Genomic DNA, 14,064 nt, shown 5'->3' with positions numbered 1-14,064 from the left:
TGAGCGGAGCCAGGAAGTGAGAGGGAGCTGAAGGTCCCTCTAATTCTGGAGACCGATGTGAGCAGGATTGGGCGAGGGGACTGGAGGGAAGTGAGAGATGAGTAGTGGGTGCGGTACAATTAGTTTGTAATTTGTCTACATTGTTACACGGTGGCACTGTAGGACCATCATATGGAGGAGCTGGAAGAAGAAAGGGGTAAAGAGGTCTGGAAGTGTTTCCGGGAGCAGCCAGTGGTGGACTGAGAGGTGATACGGAAGAACTCTGAGGGCTAGTTGGAGGGAGGAGTTAGGAGACGAGCTCAGATTGGTTGACGGGGAAGTAGGAGGGACAGAGGGTGGAGGCAATTCCTGTTCCTGCTCCACACATTTGGGAATGTGTGGAGCAGGAACAGGAATTACTGTGGTTTTGGAACCCGTGATTGCTTGCCAACGCAGTGGAGGTTCATCTGCCGGGTCAAATAGGTTTGGTTCAGGGAGATAGAAAGTAGAAGAGCCTTTTGCTACAGGAATTATGGAATCACCTGAACATAAATTAGGCTTGGTTCTAAGATATGAGTCCTGATAGGGACTTCCCTCCAATTGCCAAGTCGCTCACAATAGTCATATAAGTCTCAAATTAAAGCAAAATCAAATAACTTGGCCAGATACTCTGGTTGTCTAGTTTGTAAAGTGGCCAAACCTGGGTAGAGAGTTTAATTTTTTTGGCTTTAAATCTAATCCTAATTCTACCAGGTGGCATAATAAGCACCACAAGGGGGAATTAGGTGGGATAGAATGGCCTGCACCCGTGGTGATTCCACTGGTAGATAGTTGCAATGATTGCAACTATCTACTGGTAGATAGAATAAAGTGTGAGCAGAATCACGTGAGGACCAGGACAAAGGGCGGATGTCTCTACTTCTTTGTTGCTGGCTGTGAAGATGAGAACACAGTCTGGGACAGTCGTCACAGTACCCAGACCAGTGTCAGACCCTTGGGGCCGAGGAGAGCTTGAGACCTGGCACCAGGAATTTTCATGCGAGGCATGGAAGCTTTGGGCTAAGCCACGCAAGGTCAATAGGAATAGGGAACTCGAGCCTCGAGAAATGGGTGAATCACCAGGAATGTAAGCAACCCAGCCCATGATTAGGGAAAACTCGCTTCCATAGGGGTACTCACCAAGTCTGGATGAGGCCAGTGTTGGGTGCTGGTCAGAGCGCCTTGGTGGACGGACACAAGCCGATGTGGTGGTGAGTGCTGGGAGTGTGAGAAGAGGATAGAGAGCCTCCCAGGAGCTAAACCTCGTGGAACCGGTGGAAGCTGCCCTTGGGAGCGTTCCCCAATTACATCCCACTTCTGACACCAAATGAAAGGGCGGCACTCAACCAGCAGAGATCTCACAGACTACCAAGGCTTGTACAAAAGGTCTTTACTGGTGAGGGAGGGATCCTGCAGAGCAGCACCGAGGAGGAGACAAAGGAAGAGAGAGAGAAAAAGAGAAGCGCACCCTTTTAGGGAAGGTCTTAGAATGGTGACGGATGAATAGCTAATAAGGAGTTACTGCTCCCACGGGAAGAGCCAGTGGGGATAGGCCATTAAGTTTGAAATTTTCAGTGGGTAATTGGGATAGGGAGATGAAATAAGTTTTGTGGCTGGGAGGCAATTCCCTGTTATTTAGAAGGCAATTTCCTGTGCTTAGAGAGGAGCTATAACTTTAAGAGTGAGAGGGAGTTGAAGATCCCTCTAATTCTGGGACCTTAAGGTTAGACTAGGTTCCTCAGCTAATCTTGGTCTGTAGAAAGTAGGAAGGGCTTTCTGGGGGGAGGGGCTTTCTCTGGCACAATTACCTAACAATGTGGACCTCAGAGAAACAATAGCAATGGTCAGGATAGAGGCAGATGACACCAGGCTTTGAATCTGTATGCTGTCCCTATATCCTGTCCTCATTCTCCCTTTGGAGGCTACATTTGGAGAGCTACTCTTCTAACATCAGACCCTGGGTTTACCTTGTAAGGGCCAAATCCCTTGGTCCCCCATGGTTTACTGAAAAGTGCTGACAGAAGACTGATTAATAGGAGACAAGGCATACCATCTACTTAAGCGAATACAGGAGGGTCTTCAGAATGAAGCCCTAGCCTCCCAATGAGGTAGGACACTTATCTACTATCTTCAGGTGGCAGAAAGGATGGGGGTTGGATCCTAGCAAAGCATCCTAGGGAAGGAGAAGAAAAAGAATTCTCTTTATACTCTTTGGTATAAAGAATATTTTTAATTAGACCATTCATGATCAGAAAGCATTGGAAGAGGCCTTTCCTCTCTCTACATAAAACCGGAGCAACCTGATTGGGAATCAAAAGTGGCTGCTGACTTGCTTATCACATGCTAATAGGCCTGGCCCCAAGGTCATTTGAAGCACAGTACCAGTCTCTCAGGTTAATCTACAAATCAATCTGTTTTCATCCATCTACGTATCCCCCCTAGCAACCACTTACTGTACCTACACTTTCCACATTCTCCCCCCTCCCTTCCAAAAGGCATCTATAAAGGTCTCTGACCATTACTGGGACAATCACTCTTGTGGTATCCCTCATGCAAATGGTATTTAAACATAAACCTTTCTCTTATTAATGTACCATAATTGTAAGTGATAGAATCAGGTGTACCTGCCCAAACAGACCCGCCATGCCCAGGCAGGGTCAGGGTCATGACCCACCCAGGAAGGGTCAGACTCATGTCCCCTGAAATAGGAAATAGGAATGCCACCAATTGCTGCCCTCCTTGACCCTTTAAACCCCCATCTTGTATAATCCACGTGTGGATTTCCTTTGTTGATTTCACCCTCACTTGCATCTAGGTGGAAATAAAGCCCACATGATTTCTATAGAACGGGGATTCCGTTTTCCTTTGTTTTTGCACCTTGGAATAATCTTTCTTGGGTGCAGAACCTTTCAGTAAGTTGATCTTTCAGTGAACCAGATCAAGGGGAAAGGGCAGATTTTGCCCTGATCCCTACAAAATCTTTTCTCAAACCTGGGTCCACCAGGTCACAACCTAACAAAATTGATTAACCCTTCACAAATGTGGCCCTAAACCATTCCATTTAAAGTTATTTGAATGTCCATCCAATGTCCAAAGTCCAATGGATGGACTTTGAATGTCCATCCATTGTTAGCAACTTCTTGTCGTTACCTACAATTCAATAAAAGTGTAAGTCCTAACTATATGGAGGCTCTGGGCCAGATTCTAGGCTTCCAAAGCTGAACATGAAATCCCAAGGACTTTCAAGGTAGGCCATTCACTGATGCTGCATTTCAGAGGACATTGTGCCAGCAGATTTGAGAGACCATGGGAGCTGGGGAGGAGTCCATGAACTCTCTCATAATCAATCGAGTGGCTGTGTGTGATGTTACCCTCAGCTCTTAAAGATATTTACTTATTCATTTTATTATATTTATAGAAAATTCATTTTGAGAAGACCAGACTGACCCCATCTTGCACTCCTCCATCCCACCCCCACTTTATCAGGACCTGTCCCTGAGTATGTAGGGCTTGCAGAAATGGGTTGTTAAATAAACACACCCTGTGGAGACAGGGCAGATTAGCCCAGGGTTGCAGACGCTTATAAAACCATACCTGCCTCCCCTAGTCATTGCTCGCTCCCCCTTCCCCATAGACCTAGCCTTGCCTCTCACTTCTGTAAACTACTTTGCATTAGGAATTCCAACCTCCTCCCCAATTGAAAGAAGGGATTAAAAAAAAAAAACAAAAAACCTTCCTCTATGATGCCTTGCCAAGAATTTGGGATATGAATCCTTCTCGGTCAGGTAGCCAATAAAGGATGCCAGACCTAATTTGAACTCAGTGTGCTGGCGTTTTCTCCATAATTCCACTCACTTTGGGTACAAGATGTCCCACCTTTTGGGGTCAAACCAATGTATGTTTTCCACATATTGATTTGTAACCTCGCCTATAATCCCTGCCTCCCTAAAATGTAAAAGCAAACTGTAACCCCACCACCCTGAGTTTACATGCTCAAGGCTTCTTGGGTATGGCTTCAGATCAGGTCTTCAAATTTGGCTCAGAATAAGCCTCCTTAAATAATTTTACTGAGTATGGCTTCTTTTCCATCAATAATTATGAAGAGCTTTCCATAATACACAGTGTATATTTATTTTGAACACTTCCCTTAATAAAAATGAATAGGTAACAAAGACAAAACATAAGAGCAGAGAGAACCTTGCTAACACCATGTGTTAGGTGGCCTGGTGGTGAGATGAGAATTGAGGAGTGAGGGTCTCCTCCAGACCCTTGGAAAGGTGGGGGTGGAGGGAATGAGTGTTCATGTCCTTGTGATGTGGAAGAGACTGGGCCACCTGGAAATTCACTAGACCAGATGAAACTGAGTCCTTCAGTCAGCGCATGTTGGGGACGCCTGTATCTTCTACGTGTGCGGTTTATCTCTGCAAAGATGTATGTCACAAACACTCGTGGGCAGGAGAATGTAAATCTTTCTGTCTTCGGATGGGTCCACAGAACTTTCCCTGGGGTTAGTCCATGCCTGAGGCCTTAGTGGCCTTTTTGGCATTCAGGAAGTTCTTCTTCTTTTTCCTGGGAGGAATGTGCAATGAGATCTCTGGATCCTTCAGATTTTTGAATATAAAGAGCTTTTCGCCTGTGTTCAAAACATCAATGGTTTCTGCCCCAATGATGGATACAGGGGCCAGCTCGCCAATGGGCTCCAGTGACAGGTGTGGCCAACTTCCTTTTCCAGAGAATATCATCCTCTCTCTGAGAGGGAGACATGTTTTCTGTAATACGCTAAAGAAAGAAGATCAAATTCAACATTTTTGGCAACGGACCCTCCTGAGTATTCTAATAGTCTTTTAAGAGAATCCCCATTTGGGTCCTGAAGCCTATAACCAAATATCATTTTAAAGAGAAATTATTTTCTGTTGGGTCGCTGGATAGCTGTGAAATGAGCTGAGGCTGTGGCAGCTGTGTGCTGCATTCAATCCTTACTGGCTTGTGGCTGCTAAAATTTCAGTAGTTTTGCAAACCCATCATCCTCAGGCTGTTAGCTTGAAATCAGCCATGGTGGGAGTATTTCTACCCTGGAATCTGGCCAATGCTACAAATCAGAACTCCCCACCCCTCTCACCACCAGCTGACTGTTAAACATTATGACTGTACCTCTTTGGTCTTACACTAAAACCAGGCTGATGAAATCCGGTTAAAAATCAATAGTTAAAAAGTTGGGCAAAATGTGTTTGTCCTACGTATCATGCTTTGGAACCATCTCATGAAAAGACTGCTGGAATTCTGGCCTCGGGCAGTTACTCTCCTGAATCCCTGGCTGCTGATAGTTATACTCTGTGACAACCACCAAGAGCCCTCTGCAAACTGAGAGCCCCAGGGCTCGCTCTCTGCCCAAGTAGCACCAGACAAGACCATGTCACCAGCATCCACCTGTTGGATATCAATGGCAGGCTTGTGAGGTGACAGATTAGATGTGGCTCCACCGTCATCACCACTAACTGCTGCCCTTGCAGTGAGTGGCCCTGAGCAAGGATTTGAACCCAGCTCTCTCTGATAGCGTCTCCTCTTGCCAGGGAGGGTTCACGGTGCTATCAGGCAGAGTGAGACCATCATGTCCTTAGATCTGTCCCCACTCCACTTTTACTGGCAGAGCTTGGCAGTGCTTCTAGGAGGACATGCTACCATTACACAGCTGAATTTAGTTTTCTTCCTCGAGGCTTGAATGTACTTCTCTTGGCCAATATCCTAATCTAATTTCTTTGGGACCATCTGGCACCAATTAAATGGCTCCAAGCTTTTCATCATGGGCAATCCCTGAAGCTTAGTCTCAGCACTTTCACCCGAGAAATGCTGGGAGGGGCAGAACTCAGGCAGACACTTCCCTTGGACAGCCACTGTTTCCAGAGCACATATTGGACATCAATTTTTAACCACTTATGAATCTATCTCCTGTTGTGTCTTTTTCTAAATCTCTATAGGGAAGCACAGAAGACACCTGTTCCACGGTTTGCAGCAACCAAACACTACTATGCCCCCGACTTCCCTCTGTTTTCTAGGTGTGCAATAACCACAGCCCAAAGCTCTTCCTCCCCAAGCTCCTCCATTCACAAGCGGCATGGCCGCTGCTCCCCAAACCCACCTCCCCCCACACCCAGCTTCCTGCCTTTCCTTATAAAGCCCAAAGAGAACAGCAGAATCCAAAGAGCACCAGAATTTCTGGAAATTAGGAGAGTAATTAGATGATTCCAAATCCTGTGGCTACTATTTACCCTGCAGGCTTGAAGTCTGTGCATCTGACCTCCCTGAGCTTCCATTTTATCACAAGGCTCAATGCACTGTCCAAAGGGTTTTGTGAACAGTAAAGTCTAAGCAGCTATGAGGAATTCTTTTCTTTTAATTATAATCACTAAAATAGCCATTAACTCAAACAAACATAGAAATTAAAACGCTGATCAATGTTCAGAGAACATCCTTCCTCTGCCAGCTACAGGCTTATCTCAGCTTCTAAACTAAGCCCACTGAAGAAACACTCAGTAGCCTGCAGGGAAGGACAGCTCTCTGTTCCCTGCCACCCCCCTCTTCCCAGTCACTTACAGGCAGCTGGGCTCCCACTCCCTAGCCCGCTCACCAGTGCCCATCATTACCTCTCCATCCTCCTGCGAGCCCAGAGCATCCTTTCTAGTCCTCTGGACATCAAATCTCCTCGCAGTTTGCTGTCTAAGGCTTGCCACCAGCCCTGGTGTTTCCTGAAGGCAAGAAAGGGGTGTTTATATTTTCAAAAATAGCATCTCTGAGGGATTAGTAACCCTAAAAGCCCCCCAGGGCTCTGACCCTCCAAGTGAATTGGGGTGTTCACCATTTGTTCTTTTACTCACTCTCTGCTCCTTCTCAGACCTTATCAAGATGCAACCTCTCCCCTCAAAGGGTCCATAGTCCAGGGGATCACAGATGGGTGACAAGTGACATTAGTCAGAGGAAGGCTGCCTACAACAGACGCACTGGGAGCGCCACAAGTATTTATGAATGTATGATACAGAAGCTGAAAAAAGCACAGTGGAAATCTGGAAGGTGGGCTGAGCTTCAGGCCCACCCTAAGGCCACGTGAATGGGTTTGGTCCTAAACTGAAGGACAGGGGCTTCAGTTGGAGAGTGCTGTCCAAGAGGGCAGGAGCGTACAGGTCACATCAACCAGGGACCACCCAGAACTGAGAGCCTGTCTGTCAAGCTCATCCCTCTGCCTTGCCATTGGCCCCTGCCCAGCTGGAGGTGGAGGTGGGACCTCGTTCACACCAGGCCAGGCCTGCTCTCTATCCTCGGAGTCTAACTCCTGAGCAGAGAAGGGTGATCCTCCGATGGCAGTGCTCAACAGTGGATGGTCTGGTCCTTCCCTGGCCCTGCCCTCCTGGGGCTCGTCTCTGGATTCTGACATATCCCCATTACGCCCTATTCTTCCTCAGGTCAGTCAGTCTGAGATGCTTGAAACCCAAGATTCTTTTTTTTTTTTTCTTTTTGAGACAGTTTCATTTTGTCACCCTCAGTACAGTACTGTGGCATCATAACTCAATAACTCACAGCAACCTCAAACTCTTAGGCTCCAGTGATTCTCCTGCCTCAGCCTCCCAAGTAGCTGGGACTATAGGCACCTGCCAAAATGCCCAGCTACTTTTAGAGATGGAGTCTTGCTCTAGCTCAGGCTGGTCTCGAACCTGTGAGCGCAGGCAATCCACCTGCCTCGGCCTCCCAGAGTGCTAGGATTACAGGCATAAGCCACCACACTTGGCTCTCCAACATTCTTTTTTTTCTTTTTTGAGACTTTGTCTCCCAAGCTAGAGTGCAGTGGCCTCAGCCTAACTCACAGCAACTTCAGACTCCTGGGCTCAAGTGATCCTTCTGCCTCACCCTCCCAAGTAGCTGGGACTACAGAGGCCCTCCACAACATCTGGCTAATTTTTCTATTTTTAATAGAGACAGGGTCTTGCTGTTGCTCAGGCTGGTCTCAAACTCCTGAGTTGAAAGCAATCCTCCTGTCTCAGCCTCCTAGAGTGCTGGGATTATAGGCCTGAGGCACTGCAACTGGTCAAACCCCAAGATTATTAACTGATATAGTGACCTCAGAAACTAGGGTAAGGGGCCTGGGATTCCAGGAGTCATCAGTCTGCTTGGCATGAGGCCAGGCAAACAAAGAGCACGTGTGTGCCCCTGGTGACAGCCACCTGAGTCGCCTCGCCTTGTCCCAGCTTAGCCTGCCCACCCCTCAAACTAAACTGACTGATGGGGTAAACCCCCAACAAGGACCTCATGGGCGACCCTCAGGCAGAGGTGGCCTCTCTGTGACTACGCCAGGGATACCTTGAATACTTGCCATCTGCATGTCCTTGAAGCATGCGGTACATGGGAAAAGCCTGACTATGAAATGCAGCCCTCTGCCCACGCACACCCTCACACCCTCTGCCCACCCTCATCCCACCTCCTGACTGTGCCCACCCTCTTCCCACCCACAGTAGCTGTTCTCTCACTCCAGCTCTCCTTTGTTCACCCCTCAATAGAGCTGCTTGATTTTCAAATAAACAGCCCGCTCTACGACTCTTAAGAATAAGGCATTGCCCCTTTATTCAAGACTGATAATGTCCATGCACCCCTGTCCACGTAATCAGGCCATTCCAGAAGGCTCCCCGCTCCCATACACCCATTCCGGCCTCCTTTGGGTCCAGTCTGGGGTCCCTGGCTCCAGAGCCCTTGCCAGCTGCTCAGCGGTCTCAGTCTGGCCACAGCTCCTTGCTCCTCCTCCCCAAGCTCCTCTATTCACAAGCGGCATGGCCACTGCTCCCCAAACCTGCCTCCCCCCGCACCCAGCATCCTGCCTTTCCTTATACAGGGCCTTTACCAACCCAATTCACTCCTGAACACCACCCTAAAGGAAAACACCTATGCAGAGTTGTCCAACATTGAGGAAAACACCCAGTAACAGGGTCACAGTTATACGCACTCTGCTATACCCTGCTGTGCAATATTCGGAGCTGTTAAAAATAATACCTATGGAGAGTTTCAACAGAGGAAAGCATGAATTTTAAATTAGTAAAAAGAGCAGGGAACAAAGTCTAACTAATGGGATCGAATTATATAGGAAGATGTCTGTGTGCACAAGGACGACAGTAGAAAGGTAATGAACAAACTTGCTACGGCTACAAGGTCCTGAAGAGCAGGCAGTGAGGCTGTACACACTCACACACTCACACACACACACTCCTATTCATATGCACCACACACATTTATACACCAACAGATACATATGGGTACACACCCCTTTGCAGACCCACTTAGCACCACACCCACAACACACACACATAGACTCGGCAGAAAAACACATTCTGGAGGGAAAAATACAAGAATATGGTAACATTTCTTTTCCAGGTAGCAGAACTATGGATATTTCTTTTTCCCTTTCATGCATTTTCTTCAATAGGCATGCATCACATATTTATGGTCCCAGGGAAACTTATTTTCTTAAGATTGTACTTGAAAAATAAATTGGTGACGAAGTTAGAAAGTATGGACAAAAACTTGGTCCCCTCGTGACCTTGAGGGTTCACAGTGACCTTTCCGAGCAGGCCCCTGGCACCAGGAAGGGACATGCATCTGCTCCCTCCCTTGTGGGCTTCCCAGGGTCAGTCCCTGCCCTGCAGAGGCTGCCCCTCCATGCTCTCACCTCCTTCTGCCCTCGTCAGCTGGCTCGGAGCTGCCCTCGTTCTCCACAGCATGGTCTGAATGTTTCTCGCCGACCGAGTCCAGCAGGGCCAGCAGCTGGGCCTGGGAGGCCGTGGGCAGCAGCACACTCAGCAGCCGGCGTAGCGTGGCTGCGGGGACCATAGTCATCCTTGAGAGGTAAGACGCCAGTCTTAGCTCCTACAGGAAACAGAGGTGAGAGCTCACATCCTCACTGTACTTAGGACCAACAACTTGTAATCTGTTACAAGTTGGAATGTCTTGGGACATTCTGTCCTGCACTGATAATTATTTTAGTAGCTCAGTCTGGAAACCATGTTCCTGAACTTGCAGAGCTATGCACAAAATCTATGTGGTCAGCATCCCTGGCTCCCTGTAATGTTTCTAAGGGCTTCATCCATCCCTTGGAGTCACAGGGGCATTGCCCAAATCACCACAGCAAGAGCCCGGTGCTGCAGCAGGGTCACAGGCAGTGTGACCTTTCTCCTCCTCCCCACTCTCTGGGAGGCCAGGCAGCTGTGGGGGAAACAACCAAGGTGTGCCTAAATTCGGGGGCCATTAAAGACAGCTTGCTGCATCCACACCATGAAAAACCCCTCTACCATCAAAGACAAGGCCAGGATGGACTTAAGGGGCCTGAGGTAAGTGAAGCAGTCATTCTCTGAAGGCCACAAGGAGTGGGAGTCCACACATTGGACAATCCAGACATGACAGAGCTCAGAGCGGAGAGCAGAGCAGTGGGTGCTGAGCTGGGGGTGCGTGCGCACAGAGGGTAGCACCCAGGCATTGCGGGGGCCGCCTGGCTCTGCGTCTTGCTGGTGGTGCTGCTGTACCTGGGATAAAGTGACATAGAACCAGGCGCACACTTCACACTGACCTCAGCATCCTCGGGGTGCTACACAACAGTGATCTTTGAGGGAAACTGAAACAGGAGGTGGGGACTCTCTATCCCACCTTTGCAACTTCCTGTGAACCTAAGCATATTTCTAAATAAAAGGTATTTTAAAAAATGCACATCCAAACCATGAATGAATTAACAAATTGTGGGGTATGTCCACCGTGGAACACTATGCAGCCATAAAAAAGGATGGAGACTTTATAGTTTTTCTGTTTACCTGGATGGAACTGAAACAAACTCTTTTAGTAAAGTATCTCAAGAATGGAAAAAAGGTATTCAATATACTCAATAAAACAAATACATCATCACCTACACATTCAAATGAATGATAAAACACAACTATAGTCCAGAAAGAAGGGAGAGGAGGAAGAGTGGGAAGGAGAGAAGGGGGGTGGCAGGAAGAGGGAGGGTATTTGGTGGGAACTCACCTGTTACACACAATGCAATGGTGCATTGCAAATCTATTAAGAGTGGAGTATAAATGTCTTACCACAACAAATAGGTAAGCAAGGTGATGGTTATGTGAGTCATTCTAATTGAAGCATTCCACATTGTATATCAAATCAGCACTTTGTACCCCATAATTGTACACAGTTATGATTTAATAAAAAAATAAATAAAAAAGCACAGACTGTCCCCACTGGGTGGGACCGTGAGCCCTTGGGCCATGTCCTTACTTCTCTTTGGGCTTCTGTCTCCTCATCTGTCAACTGAGGGTCATGATAATTCCTGTGGCAAAGAGGTTTGTGAGGGCAAAACGAGCCAGGGCACAGAAACCTGCTCTGTGAAGAAAAGACACAAGTAATGGCCAGTTTTCCCAGTAACTGGGGGCACGCCTGGCCATGCCCAGAGGCCTTCCCTGGGATTTCATGCGGTGAGGCTAGAAGAGACAGAGGGAAGCAACCCGGGACTCAGATGTTGAAAGGCCACCAACTCAGGGCTGCGAGGTACACGTCACCCTCCGTGTAGGCACAGAGAGACAGGAAAGATGGAGAAGCAGAAAGGCCCAGAGTCCCTTGGCCATTTGAGCCCCCACAGCTCAGCCTTGCTCTTCTGGGGGATGGTCAGGGGATCCATATGTCTCCCCACCTTTTAAAATTTTGAGACAAGGTCTCACTCTGACTTCCGAGCTTTAGTGCAGTGACATTAGCCTTGCTCACGGTAGCCTCTAATTCCTGGGCTCAAGCAATCCTCCTGCCTCAGCCTCCTCGTAGCTGGGACTACAGGCATGAGCTGCCACATCCAGCTAATCTTATATTTTTATATTTTTTACTAAATCATGACTATGCACATTAATGCATTTATGGAGTACAATGCGCTGATTTGATATACAATGTAGAATGCTTACATCTAACTGATTAACATAACATTACCTCACTTACTTATTTGTTATGGTTAAGACATTTATACTCTACTCTTACTAGTTTTAAAATGTACCATTGCATTATGCACATTAGGTGAGGTCCCCCCAAATGCCATCCCTCCTCCCCCTCCCCTCCCCTCCCCTCTCCTTACCTCCTTCTTTCTGGAATATAGCTGTGTTTTATCACGTGTATGAATGTGTAGGTGATGAAATATTGGTTTCACAATAGTATTGAGTACCTTGGGTACTTTTTCTTCCATTCTTGAGATACTTTAGTAAGAAGACTATGTTCCAGCTCCATCCAGGTGAAAATAAAAGATGTAAGGTCTCCATCCTTTTTATGGTTGCATAGTATTCCATGGTATATATGTATGTGTGTGTGTGTGTGTGTGTGTTTATCACAATTTGTTAATCCACTCATGGGTCGATGGGCACTTGGTCTGCTTCCATGACTTGGCAATTATGAACTGGGCTGCAGTAAACATTCTGGTGCAAATGTCTTTGTTGTAAAATGATTTTTGGTCATCTGGGTATACACCTACTAGAGGAATTGCAGGATCAAACAGCAGGCCTACTTTTAGTTCCTGTAGCCAATACACTACTCAGAAATAAAAACAAATCAGGAGGTATCACGTCACCAGACTTCAGGCTATGCTATTAATCTATAGTGGTCAAAACGGCATGGTACTGGCACAAATATAGAGAGGTAGATGTATGGAACAGAATAGACAACCAAGAGATGAACCCAGACACTTATCATCATTTGATCTTTGATAAGCCTATCAAAAAGATGCATTGGGAGAAAGAGTCCCTATTTAATAAATGGTGCTGGGTGAACTGGCTGGTGACCTGTAGAACACTGAAACTGGACCCCCACCTTTCACTATTAACAAAAATTGATTCTCACTGGATAAAAGATTTAAACTTAAGACATGAAACTACAAAAATACTAGAAAAGAGTGCAGGGAAAATGGTTGAAGAAATTGGCCAGGGAAAATATTTTATGAGGAGGACCCCCTCCGGCAATCGAAGCAACACCAAAAGTAGATTATCGGAATCTGATCAAACTAAAAATCTTCTGCACAGCCAAGAGCAAAGTAAGTAAAGCAAACAGACAACCTTAAAAACGGGAGAAGATATTTGCAGGTTATGTTTCCAACAAAGGTCTGATAACTAGAATCCACAGAGAACTCAAACTAATCAATAAGAAAAGAACAAAAAGAACAAATAACCCGATTTCTATGAGAGCAAGAGACTTGAACAGAAGCTTCTCTGAAGAAGACAGGCGCATGGCCTACAAACACACAAAAGAAATGCCCATCATCTTTAGTCATTAGAGAAATGCAAATCAAAACCACTCTGAGATACCGTCTAACTCCAGTAAGACTAGCCCACATCACAAAATCTCAAAACTACAGATGTTGGCATGGATGTGGAGAGAAGGGAACACTTCTACACTGCTGGTGGGAATGCGAGTTAACTTTCTATTTTTAGTAGAAAGGGGATCTCATTGCGTTGCTCAGGCTAGTCTCCAACTTCTGAACTCAAGCAATCCTCTTAACCTCAGCCTCCCAGAGTGCTAGGATTATAGGTGGGAGCCACTGCACCCAGCTCATACTTCTGCATTGATGCTGAAACTAGTTTGATTGAATTTCTGTTACCTCGACTTAAAAGGAATTCTGTTTTCACAAAGCACCCAAGTGGGGTGCTCCACAGAGCTGGGGGCCATGGCAGTGGTGTTCATGTGAGTAGGAACAGCCACTGTAACAAATCACCACAAAGCTGTGGTTTGAAACAACAGAAATTTACCCTCCACTAGTTCTGGAAAATTAAGTCTGAAATCCGTTTCCCTGGGCTGACATCAGGTGTGGGCACCAGAAGAATCCATGCCCTTGCCTCTCGCCATGTTCCTGGGCTTGTACCCACCCTCCAACTCTGCAGGGCCTGCTTCCCTTGTCACACTGTCTTCTCTGCCTCTGATCCTCTCATAAGGATAACAGGATAGTCTAGGATCGTCTCCCCATCCAAAGATCCTTAACCACATCTGCAGAGTTCCTTTTGCCAT

The 14,064-nt window shown here is 46.9% G+C and overlaps 1 protein-coding gene across 1 annotated transcript in view; it reads right to left on the bottom strand.

The window, feature by feature from the left end:
• Positions 1-2,252: 2,252 nt before the first annotated feature.
• Positions 2,253-14,064, bottom strand: part of EVC2 (EvC ciliary complex subunit 2) — a 135,248-nt gene continuing 123,436 nt past the window's right edge. The window contains exons 20-22 of the mRNA XM_053565924.1: positions 9,722-9,918; positions 6,660-6,761; positions 2,253-4,797 (exon numbers count right to left, since the gene is read on the bottom strand). Of these exons, the coding sequence (XP_053421899.1) occupies positions 4,527-4,797; positions 6,660-6,761; positions 9,722-9,918 (570 nt within the window). The 3' untranslated portion in view covers positions 2,253-4,526. The remainder of the gene's footprint in view (positions 4,798-6,659; positions 6,762-9,721; positions 9,919-14,064) is intronic.

The sequence above is a fragment of the Nycticebus coucang genome, chromosome 17 (genome assembly GCF_027406575.1).
Source record: "Nycticebus coucang isolate mNycCou1 chromosome 17, mNycCou1.pri, whole genome shotgun sequence".
NCBI lineage: Eukaryota > Metazoa > Chordata > Mammalia > Primates > Lorisidae > Nycticebus > Nycticebus coucang.
This window is presented reverse-complemented; position numbering and strand designations above follow the sequence as displayed.